The 17,500-nt window shown below is 43.3% G+C and overlaps 1 protein-coding gene across 5 annotated transcripts in view; it reads right to left on the reverse strand.

Moving 5' to 3' along the window:
* LOC311039471 (plexin-B2-like) overlaps window positions 1-17,500 on the reverse strand; it is a 238,074-nt gene that overhangs the window by 43,511 nt on the left and 177,063 nt on the right. For all 5 annotated transcript variants that reach the window (XM_084049375.1, XM_084049374.1, XM_084049373.1 and 2 more), the window contains 9 exons: window positions 16,737-16,978; window positions 16,397-16,481; window positions 15,926-16,064; window positions 14,636-14,775; window positions 13,801-13,980; window positions 12,063-12,194; window positions 10,031-10,131; window positions 9,627-9,753; window positions 2,515-2,677 (listed from right to left, as the gene is read on the reverse strand). In XM_084049375.1, coding sequence (XP_083905501.1) covers window positions 2,515-2,677; window positions 9,627-9,753; window positions 10,031-10,131; window positions 12,063-12,194; window positions 13,801-13,980; window positions 14,636-14,775; window positions 15,926-16,064; window positions 16,397-16,481; window positions 16,737-16,978 — 1,309 coding nt within the window. The remainder of the gene's footprint in view (window positions 1-2,514; window positions 2,678-9,626; window positions 9,754-10,030; window positions 10,132-12,062; window positions 12,195-13,800; window positions 13,981-14,635; window positions 14,776-15,925; window positions 16,065-16,396; window positions 16,482-16,736; window positions 16,979-17,500) is intronic.

Genomic DNA, 17,500 nt, shown 5'->3' on the forward strand with positions numbered 1-17,500 from the left:
TGCGTCGTTGCCAGGTTTCGCGAGAGAAACAAGCAGCAAGGTCTATGAAAACGAGGCCAAACCAAACGAACCCTATAACACCAACATTGGCCCTAAAGCGCTTACAATCGGCGGACATGGCAACACCGACGCCGACGCTACACCATAGACCCCGCCCACTCTCTACTGTGGAAACAAAGTAAACACTCCAGATTTTTTCCCCCACACACGATGCACATTAGCTCCATAAAGAACGGTTCTATGTCGTTCTCTTCCAGAATCGGGCGAACGTCCGCCAAGGCTCCGCTGTTTACCCTTTTGTATACATCGTATCCCAAAACTAATGGTAGATTCTAAACCGCACGGATGTTTAAGGTCTGGTCGGCTGCATAATATTTTAGGTCGCCAGCGAAACTACCCGTTTAAATCGCTTATTTAGTCAGCCTGTGGCCATGTTTCCCATTGGAGCCAAACCGGGAGCAGTACTGGCAGCGGACGTAGGGTTTTTTTTCGGGTTGAATGGGAAACATGGCCACAGGCTGACTACATAGCCGCTCGGATCTACACAGTACACACCAGACTTTTCAAAGCGAGCGTATGCGTTGTGCGTACCGTTTGTTTAGATTCAATTGATTATCAATGACACCGGCTACACGAGGCGCGCGGATACGTGCATCCCCCATACGCAGACTTTTAAAATAGGACTGGATCTAAAAGTGAGCGTGTGTGCGTCAAAAACTCTGCTGTGTTTCGTGTGTGTGTGTGTGTGTGTGTGTGTGTGTGTGTGTGTGTGTGTGTGTGTGTGTGTGTGTGTGTGTGTGTTTGCGACGACGGGGGGGACGGGGGGGAGTAGCATCGTGCCTCCGTGGTGTGTGTGTGTGGCTAGGGGGGGGAGATGATCGCCCGTGTGTTCGCGACAGGCCACGGGCCGCATGGATGTACCGTGGTGTGTGTGTGTGTGTGTGTGTGTGTGTGTGTGTGTTTGCTTTTGTGCGCGCTCGCGACGGCCGACGGCTCCGCCTGTTATATGCGCGGGTGTGTTCTGTGCCTCCACGACGGGATGTGCATCCGTTTGTGTGTACACACGACTGACTACACCAGTGGTTCTCAAACTTTTGCATGTCAAGGACCCCCAAATTGACACTTATTAGCCCGCGGACCCCCATTTGAAAAGATAAGCCAGGGACCCCAATAAGAGAAGGTTTATACGGCTTTCTAGCAGTGATTCTCAACCATTTTAATGTCAAGTACCCCCAGTTTGACATGTATTAGGCTACGGACCCCCATTTAATGGCATTTATACCTGGGGCCCGAATTTATATTATAAAATCAATGTTAATTTAACTGTGAGAGTGTGCAAATGGAACCAAATGGACACGTTAGGGTCCATTTGGTTCCATTTGTACACTCTCACAGTTACAGAACCATAAGGGTGCATTTGGTTCCTATCCATCATTTAGCTGGGGACCCCCTGGAACTGCCTCAAGTACCCCTGGGGGTCCCCGTACCCCACTTTCAGAACCAATGGACTACACAGTACAAACTCACTTTCGATCCCTGATAATTCCCCAACGGGTATGGTCTAGTTAACTCATTCACTGCCAGAATTATTTCTGGCCGCGTTTGAACACTGCCATATTTTTCATTGAAAAAAAAAAAGTACTCAGGAGCCGAGATACAGAATTTTTAAGTTTTAAGTTAACAAGGAAGTGGATGGGAGTCTATATCTTCGAAAAATCATATCTCCTTGGTCTTTGGGTCAAAAAAAAAAAAAAAAATCTAAAAAAAAAAAAAAAATTAAAAAAAATATTTTTTATTTTTTAAATTTTTTAAAAAGTCGTTTTAGTCGTTCTAGGCAGGCATGGCTTATGGACAGAAGTCGTTTTAGTCGTTCTAGGCAGGGAATGAGTTAAAAGACAATTCACCATGTGAGTGCGGACTGTTTCTATAGATTGTGTCCCTTATATGCCCATATATGGAGTTCTCTGTGTCTGTCTATCTGCCTGCGTCCCTTTTAACCCCTTATATGGAGATCCCTTAGCCTGGTAAACCATTCCGGTCGAGTGAATTCACATTATCATGTGTCTTCTGCACCGGGTGGGCGTTTTGCAGAAACCAAAATGTGGAAGAGCCAATCAACGTCTGTCAATCACAAGGCCCTGAGCTCAGACGCTGATTGGCTCTTCTACTTTTTGGTTTCTGCAAAACGGCCACCCAGCACGTGAATTCATGCGACCGGGATAGTTTACCAGGCTAGAGAACTGTGACGTCATCAACATGATGTCATAGTACTGACATCACAGACTGGCCTCCAATAACTATGATAACGGTACTGAACTAAGTACTCAATGGGTAATGGGTACAATAGGTACAACAGGTACTCTGACAATGGTATACAACAGGTAGACTGAAAACGGGTACGGTGGGTATGGGTGCGTTCCCAACAGACATCGCCCTAGTTATCATGAACGCAATAGAAAAAAACTCACATACAGTACATTAGCATCCATGCGAGCATTGCGCGTGACAACCTACCTTGCTGGTCAGGAGTGGGCGGGATTTCCCCAGGGTCAGGCAGGGAGCAGGTGACCCGGCTGTCAATCATCATGGCGGGACTGCTGCGGGTGCCGAAGATGCACTGCAGGATGTACTGTGACATCCCCCCTACCCTGGGCAGAGAGGGGACCTCGATTTCTACCTGCACACATTCAGAGAGAGAGAGAGATGCGTTCAAACCACTTGAACCCCAGCATCCATATTCTCTGGGGAACATACACCAAATATAGCCGATCTACAAGCCATGATGGGAAGTTGCATCGCGACTATCTATGCCCAATGACATGTCCAAAACAGGGCCACCAAGGCTAATGCGGTTAAATAGGTTTAAGGCCAAGGTGCTGATTATTTGTGTTAGACATTGTCACAGGATACAAATATTTGGGCACAATTTATTTTCAAATAACTAAATAAAATACTATTTTTAGACCAATTCTTACTTTTGATATGACACTACTGGGAAGTATTCTTCTACTGTACCTACTGTCCACAAACTAAACTCCTTTTGTATCAGAGCCGTTATGCTCTGTGGTACATTATCAAAATCCTTTACTGAGAGTCTTCTGAGCTGTTCTGTTATCTCCTGGTTTCACAGCTTCACAAGGCAGACAGAAAGAGTCTGAACAGAGTTTCACTCTGATGACCTTAGAAGAGATAACAACAAAGACACCTGAGTTCTGTCTACAAACTAATAAAGTCCTCCAGAAAGCAGCCAGCGTCTAGTCTTCTTCTGAACTTGTCGTGAATTAACGGTTTATCTGCTTGTAAAACTATCCAACGTTCAAAATGCTTCATCCCATCAGCAACCACACTTTTCTCCCTAGGTTTGCTTTTTTATATATACTAGACCATGACCTGGCAACCTGGGAGCCAGCGAACACAAAAACGCTAATAAACAGCTGACATTTGGGGAAAGCGAAAAACGGGCTTCGCTGTTCCGTGCACATGGTAATGGTCAATGTCTGTGTGCAAATTCAGATCAATTGCTCCAGGCGCTGAGGAGAACCGGGCAGAAGAGATTTTGGCCTCACCACCCACATAGAGCTTTGTCAAATTATAGGAGGATATAAACCCATTTTACTGTTGGGAAAGCTTTAATCTGGTCATCAACAGTATTTATAGATTTGATCCCACATTTTACATCCATGGTTTCTTTGTGTTTTCGTAGGTTTCTCTGTGAACCACCTGCCAGTAGGCTAACTAACTGCTGCTACTGGGATTAATACAGTTGTTTAGAATTTAGAATTTGATTGCGTGGATGACATGATCAGATTTGTCTGGAGGGAAAACAGGAGGGGACCTACTATAGAGCCCTGAGGGACCCCGGTCAACAAAGTATATACTGTTTAATGGTTAAAAGTGAGAGTGAGGGAGAGGAAGGGGGAGGGAGAGAAGCATAGTATGAAAGACAGGAACAGATGAAGGTGAAGATCTGAGAGAAAAAATACACTAATGGGAGGACAAAAAGGGACTGAAAGAGGAAGAGGGAGGGAGGCAGATACAGCAAAGAGGAAGGAGTGTGTGTGTGTGTGTGTGTGTGTGTGTGTGTGTGTGTGTGTGTGTGTGTGTGTGTGTGTGTGTGTGTGTGAGGGAGAGAGCGAGAGAGATACAGGGGAGAGGAACGAGGGATGAGAGGAAAAATGAGAGCAAGGACAGACACGGTAATTATTTCTCACATCACACCTCCGCTCTGTAGCAGAGGACAGGACACAAAGAAACCCAGGTGTGTGTGTGTGTGTGTGTGTGTGTGTGTGTGTGTGTGTGTGTGTGTGTGTGTGTGTGTGTGTGTGTGTGTGTGTGTGTGTGTGTGTGTGTGTGTGTGTGTGTGTGTGTGTGTGCGCGCGCGCGCGTGTGAGAATGTGTATGTTTAAGACTGTGAAAGCGTGTGAAAGCGTGTGAAAGCGCGCGCGCGCGTGTGTGTGTGTGCATTTAATGAGTCCATTTAAGAGTGTGAAAGAGAAGCAAGGTGCATGTCCACGAGTGTGTGTGCGCACGAGTGTGTGTGTGTGTGCGCACATGACAGTCCATAAGTCCATGTGAGCAGAGTAGTAATTACCATTCCAGTGTGTAGTTGAAACACACGCACCTCATTACTCTCTCATGACCCGTCTACCACTTAATTCCACTGTCTGTCTGCCTGTCTGTCTGTACACACACACACACACGAACAGCAAAAGCTCCTCTAACCCATTCAGACCGGGAACGCATCTGTGTCACTTTAAGATTTCTTTGGCTATTCAAAAATAGCAGATATACAAGCTCGTAGCACGGCAGTCGCGCTTGTATATCTGCTATTTTTGAATAGCCCAAGTATAAGATAATGGTTAAAGCAGTCTAAAATGACAGATGCTTTCCCGGTCTTAATGGGTTAAATGAATACACTGGTGATTCGTTCAGGCACGCACCTCAAAGTTATAGAAAAGGATCCAGCCCAATCTATTGTGTTTTATCTAATGGCGTCTGTGGATAACGGGACCACCGGAGACACCCCTCAGACTGCAGATGAGCGGAGCCACAATAAAATATCCGACAAATTAACTCAGAGGAGGAGGCTCAAAGTTTGACCTCTGAATCTCAATCAGGGGCGGCTCGCTTCGCCCTTTCTAAACGGCTGGCGGCTCGCGAGGGCATGAAGACAGGTTCTTTTTAACGACCCGTGTCTGTTTTCATGCACGGCTGGGCTCTTCTTCCTCACGCGCACACACACGCGCACACAGATACGCGTTTGAATTATTATACTTGTGAGACCATCGACAATTTAGGAGCATGACTTTAAGAATTTTAACCCTAAAGCCGAAAAGAGCCGATCTACAAGCTCACAACGCGTTGCATGTCAGTTCATGAAACCAGCACGTATAAATCAGGCATAACTCCAACCCTAACCCCTGAACCTAAAGAGCTAATCCTAATCCTAATCCCAATCTAATTGAACCTAATAGTACGCCTAACCCTAAACATATTTTTTAAACCTCAAACGGACATTTCTCTTGTGAGGACCAGGAAAATTGTCTATTTAGCAAATTCTACTATACTTGTGGGGGACTATTTGGCCCTCACAAGTATAGTAACACAAGCAACACACACACACACAGCTGGGCTCTTGTCTTTTGTCTGGCGTCTCTTCACGTCCAAGGCCTGTCACGACTGATAACTGAGACAATCTGTTGTGTGCCACAGTACACACACACACACACACACACACACACACACACACACACACACACACACACACACAGTGGGTGGGACGGGTGGGGGTGGATGGTGGCTCATCCTGAGCCGCGTGTCGTGCATCTTAAAGGAACGCATCGACTTTTGTGCAAACGAGTCCTTTGATCATGTCGGCTTTTTGAATTCTGCACCGGCGCGGCCTGATTTACGCTTCGTTGCGCGCCGGTGTGGCGCGGCGAAAATAGCCGATATGCAAGCTCACACCGCCTTGCAAGTTGCAGTGCGAATCATTGTGAGCTTGTAGATCGGCTATTTCCAGAGTCTGACTATCGGCAAACGTTAAAACCTTGACAGGCTAATTTAATCTAACTTTGTGAAGGGTATGACATAAATCATGTAATTTTCAAGTTAAATTGGGTTCTTGGGGGGGGGGGGCTGGTAGCTCAGCTAGTTGCTACATAGACCAATAATGCCACTTGTGAGTATGAGGATCTGGGTTTCGAATTCTACCACCATCACAGGACAGCCATAGCTTAGTCAGTGGGTACAGAGGCTCTCTGGTAAACAGAAGGTCACGGTTCACCCCCCTGGGTCTATAGTATGTGTCCATGAGCAAGGCACTTAACCCCCAACTGCTACTCAAGCACTCTAACTCAAGTACAAATCTGACTGAGCAACCTTCACTTGTAGTTCAGTAATATTTGAACAGGAGTATCTACAGTATAAGGCTTTGTCTACCACTGACATTGACCTAAGTATCTAAAATCAAGTAAACAAATGCCAAAGAAAACGTATCTAGAAAAGGCCTGGTCTTTGTCGTATGATGTCGTCAAAGTCCACATCAGCGTCCAGCCACCTCATGTTCCACAAATTATGTCCGTCGTCATGGAAATGAAATGAGCATTATTTCCTGCTCATATGCGCTTGAGTGAAATGACACCTGCGCCGCGCTAATGCACCGACGGTTTCCGTAGCAACGTAATTAAAGATTCCACAAAGGACAATCTGACATTCAACAGATAAATGACAGAGCAATGTGTGTGTGTGTGTGTGTGTGTGTGTGTGTGTGTGTGTGTGTGTGTGTGTGTGTGTGTGTGGGGGGCACGGGAGGTTGAGCGGCAGTCTTTGAATCTGAAGGTTCCCGGTTTGATCCCTGCATGGCTGCATGTCCAAGTCTCCCTGAGCAAGGCACAGAACTCCAAACTGCTCTCCATGAGCAGGTTAGTGCCTTGCATGGTTTCCTTCGGCGACGGTTTGTGAATGTGTGTGTGAATGTGTGTGTGAATGTGTGTGTGAATGTGACATTCATTGTAAAGCGCTTTGGAAAAAGGCACTACAAATGCAGTCCATTTATATAGATCGTTGAAAGATTTGGAGAGTTATGCTTACATTCAGGAACAGTTTCAGGTCGGGGCTACGGTTACGATTAGACATTTAGGGTAAATTGATACTTGATTGAAAATAGCCGATCTACAAGTTCAGAAGGCGTCACGTCGCAATGAGTTATGATCTTGTTATGGGTTAAAAATTGCCGTCGAGAATTTTGTTGTCCTCACTGGTATTGTATGTGTGTGTTCATACAGTACAGTGCAGAGAGAGTGCACTATAGATTCATATCACGGTTCCTTTCCGTGCAAATCCAGTGAGATCCACATCTGCCTCCGAGTCAAAGCCACCGGGGGGGAATTACGCTCATTGTTATTCAGGGCATCAGAGAGTAAAATTGGACTGTTTTCCATTCTTCCTGTGTGACCCCAGCGTCCAGACTCCGGTGGGAGGCCCTCTGCACACAGACTATTAAGCCATTAAGACCGGGAACGCATCTGTGTCATTTGAAATTTTCTTTGGCTATAAAATTGCAGATCTACAAGCTTCCGAGCATGTAGCACAAAGTGCCACCGTACGAGCTTGTAGATCTGCTATTTTCTAATATATATATATATATTTTATTTTTTATTTTTTTGAAGATTTTTTTTTTAATAACTCAAATCTTTGCTTCTGGGGATTCTACAAATGTCTTCTAAATCCTAACAGTTTTCTGAAAAACTCATGTTGCTATAATCAGTGGTTCTCAATCTTTTTCATGTCAAGGACCCCCCATTGTCCGCGGACCCCCCCCCCCCCTCCCAGCTCAAGATATCTCGTTCCAGGGACCCCCACCAGAAGCAAAGATTTGAGTAACAAATGCTTTAAATATATATTCAAAGATTTGCACACATTTTCACGATTCTTTCTAAAATAAATGGCATGTCTACAAGCTCACTCGGTGCCGCGCTATGAGCTTGTAGATCTGCTATTTTTGAATAGCCAAAGAAATCTACAGTGACACAGATGCGTTCCCGGATTGAATGGGTTAACAGAAGCCACTATCCGCACAGAAAATAAGTTCGGGGAGAGTGAACTTGTCGAAATTAAGCCCAGCTCAGCAAGAATGAACTTGGCTCGGGGGGGAATTCTACCCAAGAGAAGGTTACACAGAAAATATGCTCTGTCTCTCTCCAACTTTTACACACACACACACACACACACACACACACACACACACACACACACACACACACACACACACACACACACACACACACACACACACACACACACACACACACACACACACACACACACACACACACACACACACACACACACACACACACGAGCAACTGAGGCTGAACACATGCTGACATGCAACTCCGACACCACACTTTAACATTTTCTGCTTTTGAATATTAATGTATTGTAATTATATTGTATTGTGACTGCACATGAATGTAACAAAGACATCTGCTTGCACATGCTTGTGCACGCGCACGTGTCGTGCACACACACACACACACACACACACACACACACACACACACACACACACACACACACACACACACACACACACACACACACACACACACACACACACACACACACACACACACACACACACACACGTTCGCATTACCATACTTAGGACTGCAATTTCATGAATGCCATTTTAACCCATTAAAGCCGGGAAAAGCATGCGTGTCATTTTAGATTTTAGCTTATATATATATATATATATACACATATATATATATATATTTTCATACGAACCCAATGTTCGTATGAGTAGTTTAGAACAGTGGTTCTCAAAAATAGCAGATAAACACGTTTTGAGAACCACTGATTAAGAGGTCTTATTACATGTTCAACCTATCTTCATATAATTGGTCCTCACTAACACTCATTATTATATGGTACGATTTTGTCTACTAGCTCTGTGTCTCAGAGGAGAGCTGTGGACATTTCAGAAACCAGCCTACCAGTGACATCATCGATGGGGAAATCCAAGCTAATAGAAACTAAAGGCTTTCTATTCCTGGAAAGTTATCTTGCTATAATGGAAGCCATAAAATATTAAAATCTTGTTTGAAAAACAAAATCTGCCTGACGATGATGTCACTGGTAGGCGGGTTTCTGAAGTGCCCACAGCCCTGCTATGAGACATACAGTAGACAGAGTAGAGTTTTCTTTTACCATTTTATCATGAGCTTTAGTGAGGACCAATCATATGAAGAAAATGGGTGAAGTCGTCCTTTAATGGGTTAACTTTGTTTTCCTTCTTTTTTACAAAGCCTGAGTTATCCTTACTTGCGTGCTGGTGTCGCGAATAGATCTACTGTACAAGCTAACAACTTGTCGTGGTGAGCTTATAGATCTGCTATTTTTGGTGCATGGCAAAGTATCAATCAGGCAAAACTCTAACCCCTAAACTTCACCTCTAAATACCTACTGTAATTATTTTGTGAAGATTTTTTTTTATTTTTTTATCATAAAACAACCATTTCTCTTGTGAGGACCAGGAAAATAGTCCTCACGATGTCTATTTCACATTCTACTATATTTGTGGGGACATTTGTCCACATTTAATCATGTACTTAACTTACCTGTCGTGTCTTCTTACAGCTGATGTTGGGCGGGCTGTAGGCCTTGATCTGAACACACTGCTGATTGGGCGACCACAGCCAGGTGTTCTCCTCCGTCCACCTATCACACTCCTGCTTCCTGGTACACCTGTGCAACAAACCGACCAATCACAAAGCTCAGCTTGATGCGCAACGATTGAACTACGTATCATACTTCATTTCCTCTACAAAAAAGCCTCTTCTCCAAAAATAGCTGATCTACAAGCGCACAGCACACCACATTTTGACATGTTCTGAGCTCGTAGATCGGCGACTTTTTGCAGAATGTGCGGCCCAGAATAGGGATGGTGGGGTCTAAGCCGGTTAAAGCTCCCAATTACATGTTATTATTAATAGACTTTTAGACAAAACACACACACACTCACCGGCCCTCCAGCACACACCAGCCACAGTAGGGGTCTTTCATGGACACACAGGAGTCACAGGTGGTCTTCAGGTGACACTCCTGGACAGGCACCATAGTGATCTACAGGGACAGCATGCTGCATTAGTACACTGCTTCAAGAAACACTTTCATGTCAAACTGAAAGATAACAAGCCACAGACCCCCATTTGAAAAATATCTTAGTTGATAGATTAGACGAAGTGCATAATTCTAAAACTTGCTTCACTGTAGATGGGGAGAGAGAAACCTATGCTCTGAATAGTCATGCTTATTCTCTCATTAGAATTAGATTACCTTCTAGCTGATCAAATTATCGAGAAATTAGCCACTTTTGTAGGCAACAAAAATTATTAAAAAAACACAAAGATGGCATGTTGTGAGCAGGGAACTCGGTAAATGGTAAATGGTGCATTTATATAGCGCTTCTATCCGAAGCGCTTTACATTGATTGTGCCATTAACCCATTCACACACACATTCATACACCGATGGCGGAGGAAACCATGCAAGGCACCAACCTGCTCATCGGGAGCAATTAGGGGTTCAGCGTCTTGCTCAAGGACACTTCGACACTAACTCTAGGGGAGCGCCCCAGCCCGGGATCAAACTGGGAACCTTGCGGTTTTCCAGTTCACTCTACCCGGCCACTCTACCCCTGAGCCACTGCCGCCCCACAAACTCGGGTGTCTCCGTGTCTCGCTCAAGGACACTTGGACACTGAACCTGGAGGAGCTGGGGATCATGTCCCCAGTTCAAATTTGATTATTTTGGGAGGGTGGTGGACTGAAAAGCACTGATGTAGAGAACTGTGGAACAATAATGGTCACGTGCATAGCGAGGCGGTGTTGCATGGTGACTCATCACCAGTGCTGTAGCCTTGCATCGGCCTCTAACTCGCTCTATGCACCACAGTCAATGGCAGCCATTTTTATTTATCACACCTAATCATGTTTCTCTCTGCAGCGAGGGTCATCTGCCTTTTGATTTACGATTTTACACCCCGGCCGAGGGAATAAATTCACCTCTCCGATGACCACAACAAAGACAGGGTCTAATAAATATAAATGCGACGGCGAGTGGGAGAGGGGCGGAGTATTGACGCGGGACTTGATCAGAGTAAATAGCTTTTGCAGGAGAGCGGCGGTGTAATTAGCTCGTTTCTGAATCGATGGCACGGCAGACAGACAGACAGAGAGAGGATGAAAAGGAACGAGTGAATAGCTCAACTCCCAACCTTCCAGTGGTGGAAAGTAACTAAATACATGTATTCAAGAACTGTACTTAAGAACTACTCTGGACAAGCTTTTCAAAACGGTTTGACACATTTTTAAAAAGGCTACTTTTATACATATATTTTCATGACAATACTTTCAATGACAATACAGGACTCTTACTTGTAAGAGTCCTGTGTATACAGTATTTCAACATTATGGTGTTGCTACTTTTACTCCTTCCTGCGACCTTGTCAACGTGCGTGGCAACATAAAGGTTTTCACACTCATTCATGAAGGACAGAATAGAAAGATCAAGATCAGGTGAGACGATTTATAGAAGAAAATAAAAGTTTAGTGAACAACAGGAAAGCAGAACAACCTTATGTCTTTGACCTCCGAGTTGTGTTCATTTAAAACAGAAGGACAGAGGAATAAAATAAAATTACACAAAGGGTGCGTTCGGAAATAGCACACTGGAGCGCACTCGCCTATTAGTTTGCATTGGCCAGTGCGCTCAGTGCTGTATTTCCGAACGCACCCAAAACCAACTCCACCAGCAAGTGTAAGGATTTCATAACTTTTTTTTTTGATAAATCAAATAATCTTGAAGCGCGTTTTCTTTTTTTTTCATTCCGGTACATTTCATATATCAACAAATCGATTGCGGACATCACTATTATTATTTTAATGTTTATGTTAGTTATTAACTCAATCTCTGTGGTGATGTAGAGATGTTATATTAGTTATTAACTATAGGGATATACAGATGTTATATTAGTTACAGTATTATTAACTGTACCTTCTTCTCAGTGGTGATATACAGATGTTGGAAGCTGGCATCAAACAGCAGGTTCTTGTTGACCTTGTCCCCGGTCACACGACCTGAACGACTGTACACCTCTGGACTGGAGGACAGATGTACCTTCAACACCTGAAAGATTAAAAACATATTATTATTAATACAGTCTATACTGTAAGTAGTTTTAGATCAGCTATTTTCACTATATTTGGAATAGGGCTTAACCTTCAGTGGTTCATTCATAACATACTGTTTTGTTTCCCTTCCTAGAGATGTAGTGGAGTCAAAGTCATACAGTAAGTCTCCCAAAATACAGTACTTTGTTACTGTCCACCACTGCAAACAAACCAGATGTACATTCAACACCTGAAGTACAAAAGTACAAAAACTAATCATCAGGAAATGCTGCATACAAATGTGCTTAGTTAGCATTCAATGGGCAATCTCTGCAGTCTGTCAGACGATCTTCTGGCGTCCTTGAGTTCCAGCCGCACAATGAAATGTATAATAATAATAAATAATTTAGCACAAATATACATAATAAATAAACAGAAGACATTACAGAGAGGCTGAGAGCAGTAGATTAGCACAGACATGAGAGAGAATGCGTGAAAGAGAGAGAGAGAGAGAAAGAAAGCTGTAAAGAAAGATTGAAAGAAACAAAAAGTATATTATGAGACGGGAACAACATCGAAATAAGAGTTTGGAGGATAGGAGATTGAAATTCTAATAGTACAAAAGGAGCTATTTATGCAATTGGAAAACTACTGGATTCAATTGCAAAATTTAAGGTAGAAGTCAGGAACTCAGTAGTTAAAAAACTATAAACTGCAAAGATTTCTACAACAAAACATCTAAAGTTGGGTGGCACTAAGCACTTTCTACTCGCACTAAGCACTTTCTACTGTCTGTACTGTATACACGTGCCAAAGCTGCAGCTTACATTGTTCCTGCTGTTCTGTTGTCTGGGTGTTGTTTTGTTCCTATGGTTGTTTGGTTCTGGTTTTTGTTTTTTTGTTTTTGTTTTTTGTGTTGTTGTTTTTTTGTGCTGTCTTGTATGTGAGAGGAATTACCAAGACAATTTCCTATCAAACTTGTTTTGAAATGGCAAATAAATACTTGAACTTGGCATACAGTATGATCCCAGTTTTAAACCGAGAATTTATTTTCGAAGGATTTAAACCAGTGGTTCTCAAAGTGGGGTGGGGGACAAAAGGTTCCATGAGGGGGTTCCAAATGGACCCTTACAGGCCTGTAACTCTGGTGAGACTCTTGTTTCGCCCAGGTCAACGTGGTTTTGAGGTTAGGTTTAAGCATAATATCTGTGAGGTTAGGGTTAAGGTTAGGGTCAGGCATAGTGTTTGTGAGGTTAGGGTTAGGGTTTAGGTTAGGGTTAGGCATAGTTTTTGTGAAGTAAAGGTTAGGGTTGAGGTTAAGTTTAGGCATCGTTTCTGTGAAGTTAAAGTTATAGTGTTAGGGTTAAGTTTAGGCATAGTTTTTGTGAGGTTAAAGGTTAGGGTTTAGGCGCAACCTGGGCGACACACCAATGAAAGAGGGAGTTCCGTAACTCTGAGAGGGTAAAAAAAAAAAAGAAAGACAGATTTAAATTTTAAGACCACTTTATTAAAACCTTTTTTCCAATGCCACTTTTTGCAGTACAAGAAAAGAGAAAACAGAGAGAGAGAGAGAGAGAGAGACAGAAATAGAGAGAGACAGAAGTCAGAAGTGATGATGTCACCTCTCCGGTGGTCGTTCCCAGGAACGCCACGGCGTGCTGCGTCTCCACGACGACAGCCACCGCCGTCATGTGACTCTTGCGGACCAGCGTGGGTTCGGTGGCCAGGGCGAACTCTGCCTTGCTGGCCAGTGGAGAGGGCAGGAACTCTGCACCACACTTATAATTTACAGCCATGTTGTTCTGATGGAGGTAAAACACACATGGCAGAGGGGGGTTCACATATATTGTTTAGCACAAAACTAATGGGATTCAATCTGGCTCAATCTGGTAACCCATTCGGTAAAAAAAAAGAAACAATCTATTCTTTGTTTTAGCCTCTGAGGACACAACCTCCTATTTTGTGTTAATAAGGAACTCGGGTTTGGCTTATCGCTAGCTTTGACTGGGGTTTAGTTTAAGGCAGTGGTTACCAACTTTTCCTGCATCAGGGCCCACTTGAAAATATTGAAAAGTTGTTAAATCGAAAGCCCTCACTGCCGATGCCGTCTTTAAAAAAAAAATGTATATGTTTTAAATTTAGCACACAGAACCAGGAGATGATCCAACGTGATCCAAAGATTTACTGCTCCATTCACTTCCTAGGTAGGTAGGTAGGTACTGTAGGTAGTGTTGTGTGGCTGTGATAGTACTGGATATAAATATTCTGTGACTACTTGAAAAGGTAAGAAAATCGAAAGATCTCTGTCAGTCTGGGCTTTATTTACTTATTTACTCTGGCAGTAGGTGAGTTAACGTAGCCATTTCAAGGCTTCACAAAAGGCACCCTAGGCCGACACTGACCATGTTCTGGTGACTGACGGAGAGTCAAAACCTGCAGACCTGCTGCGTGTCTCACCTTTTGACCACACAGATCGTCAGACTTGGAGGAGTAAGGAGAGTAGACGGCAGGCTTTCCATCGATGTTTCCGTTGTCACTGTAGCAGGCTCCTATGATCTGCACCAGCCTCTGGTTGATGACACGCAGAGGGTACATACCTGCACCCAAACAAACAAACCACATTACGGTCACACAAACCTACAAACAACAGGGTCCCTAGCGAAATGAGTTAACATAGTGTCACAATCATTTTAACCACTTAGCTTTGGCTATTCAAAAATAGCAGATATACAAGCGCATAGCCGCGCTATGCCCTTGTAGATCTGCTATTTTTGAAAAATCTTGAAAATGTGTGCATATCTTATATACTGTATATTTTTTAAAGCAAACGTTTTTAACTCAAATCCTTGCTTCTGGGGGTCCCTGACACAAAACATTTTCAGATGGGGGTCCGCGGCCAAATGTATATCAATTTAGGGGTCCTTGGCATGAAAAATGTTGAAAACCACTGGTATAGATAGACGCTCGGTCAAACCGGGCCACGTGGATTAGAACCCCTGGACTTACAAGAGCCTTGAATCTTGAATGGAAAAGTAGTTTATAATTTATTAAATAGACTCGACGGGGAATGCTCAAGTTCATTCAAGGTTTGGCAGCACAGGACAGAGAGAAAGGTATTTCTCTGTGGCCTGTGGCACGCATTAAACCAAGATGAATGTGCAACACCACTGCCAAAGTCTGTCAAACATTCATCAGAGTTAGGAGGAGAGAGAGATATGTCGACACGAGGGGACAAACGGGAGCTTGAGTTCCTTCTTGTTGGAAATAGAGCTGAAACTATAGATTATTTCATTAGCGATTAGACGTTCGCCCGGGACCCAAACTTGTCATAATAGCAGATCTACAAGCTCACAACGCGTCTTTACTTTTTTTAATATTTTGGGAAAAAAGTAGTTTAATGGAAGACACAAAAAAGGGGACATTTACTCACTATCAATTACTTTTTCGATTAATTGAGTATTCGAGAAGTGTGTTTTTTGACAATTCTTTCTTTACTTAACTCTTTTTTTATTAACAAATCGAGAACATTTTAATAGATTCATTTTTTAAGTGACTAAATCGATTAGTGTGATTAACTACTGTACTTAAGCCCCATTTTAGACGTCATTGTACAACGGTGTCGCACGAAAATAGCCGATCTACAAGCTTACAATGCGTCGTGATGCGTCCTGTTGTCAGTTTGTACTGTAGATCGGCTTTCTTTTTTCAATTGGATTATTTTAACAATAGTTAGTTGGAGATACGCACACAGGGCGGAGCTGGACGGATCCTCATCAGAACTGAAGACGATGAACAGAACTTTATCTGATGGCGAGACGTCACCGTAGCGACCAGATGAGTTCATGTTCATGGAAAGAGATTCACCTGGTGCTGCTACATATGCAGCCTAGAGAGAGACACAGAGAGAGAGACAGAGAGATGGAGGGAGACAGACAGACAAACAAAGGGGAGATAAACAAGGGCAAGGGTGAGAGGCGGGGGGATAAAGAAAACGAGAGAGAGAGCGAGAGCGAGAGAGAGAGAGAGAGAGAGAGAGAGAGAAAGAGAGAGAGAGAGAGAGACAGAGAGAAAATGAACAACCCACAAAACAACATGAATGAATAAATAAAATAGACAGAGAGGCTGATAATTCCATAATAAAATAAACATGAAGGATAACAAAAAGTAATAACTTTATTTTATCTTCAAAGATAATACATTTAAAAAGAAACATCTCACCTGCACTTTGTTGTATTTGTTGGTAGCACTACAGTTGAGCTGCAGCTCAGTGTAGGAGTAGTAGAACTGATCATCTTCACACATCCTACAGATCAAGCAAACATTATTGTTTATTAGTATATATATATTATTTTTTTCAATTACATTTTGGGGGTTTGCGGGTTTTTTGTAGTCAAGTTTTTTTTTTTGTAATATGAGGTAGTCAGGGCCCAAATATGGAGTGTGTCGTCTAACCTCAATGTGTCGTCATGGCATCAGACGCAAACAAATCAGTCAGCTCCACACACACACGTGATTACGCTCATGTCACTATGACTCAGCCATATAACCATATAACAACCTGGAGATAAAGGTGAAGTTCTTGGTGTCCTGGACGCCCAGTGTCCGCGAGAACAGGAAGTAGACGAAGCCGCCATCACTGAAGGCGAAGCGGAAGTCGTGCAGGTAGCGCAGGACGAAGGGGTTGGCCTGGACGGCGGACGCATCGATAATGCTGTCAAACACCCCCCACTCACCAAGGTCCTGGAGGATGCGAGTGGAGATGAGCTTGGTGCTGTCATGACTGCCATAACCCTTACCCACCTGGAGGGGGAGACAGAGAAAGAGGGAGATCATTTTTAACCGCTGTCAGTTTTTAATGTTTAAAAGAAGAAAAAACACAATGAAATCTGTTTTCAGCTTGTAGATATGCAATTTTGGGGGAAAAGAATGTTAGTGGTTAAAAAAAGTAAATTTTGTTCATGCGTTTATTTTGTTTCTATCAAAGAGTTGTGTGTTTAATTTACAATTTAGGCGTTTATGCATTTAACAGGGCGACTTACAAGTGATAATATAATATAATATGGTTCAAAACATGGGTATAATCGGTGGGCTAGGACTCTCCATCAATGGGATGAGCATCGTACCCAAAATTCTGGCATTTGTCAGCCTCAACATAAAGCTGTATTATGCAAGTTTTTTGTAGTGAATACATTTGTATAGTAGAGTATGTTAATACAATATAACTTATACGCTTGGGGTGGTGGTTGGTCTCCCTGCTCTTCTATTGAGACATTTAGATCGTGTGTCTATATAGACACAACCTTTGACACTATCCTGTTTCTG

Source organism: Gymnoscopelus microlampas, assembly GCF_963454915.1.
Source record: "Gymnoscopelus microlampas genome assembly, chromosome: 23".
NCBI classification, from domain to species: Eukaryota; Metazoa; Chordata; class Actinopteri; order Myctophiformes; family Myctophidae; genus Gymnoscopelus; species Gymnoscopelus microlampas.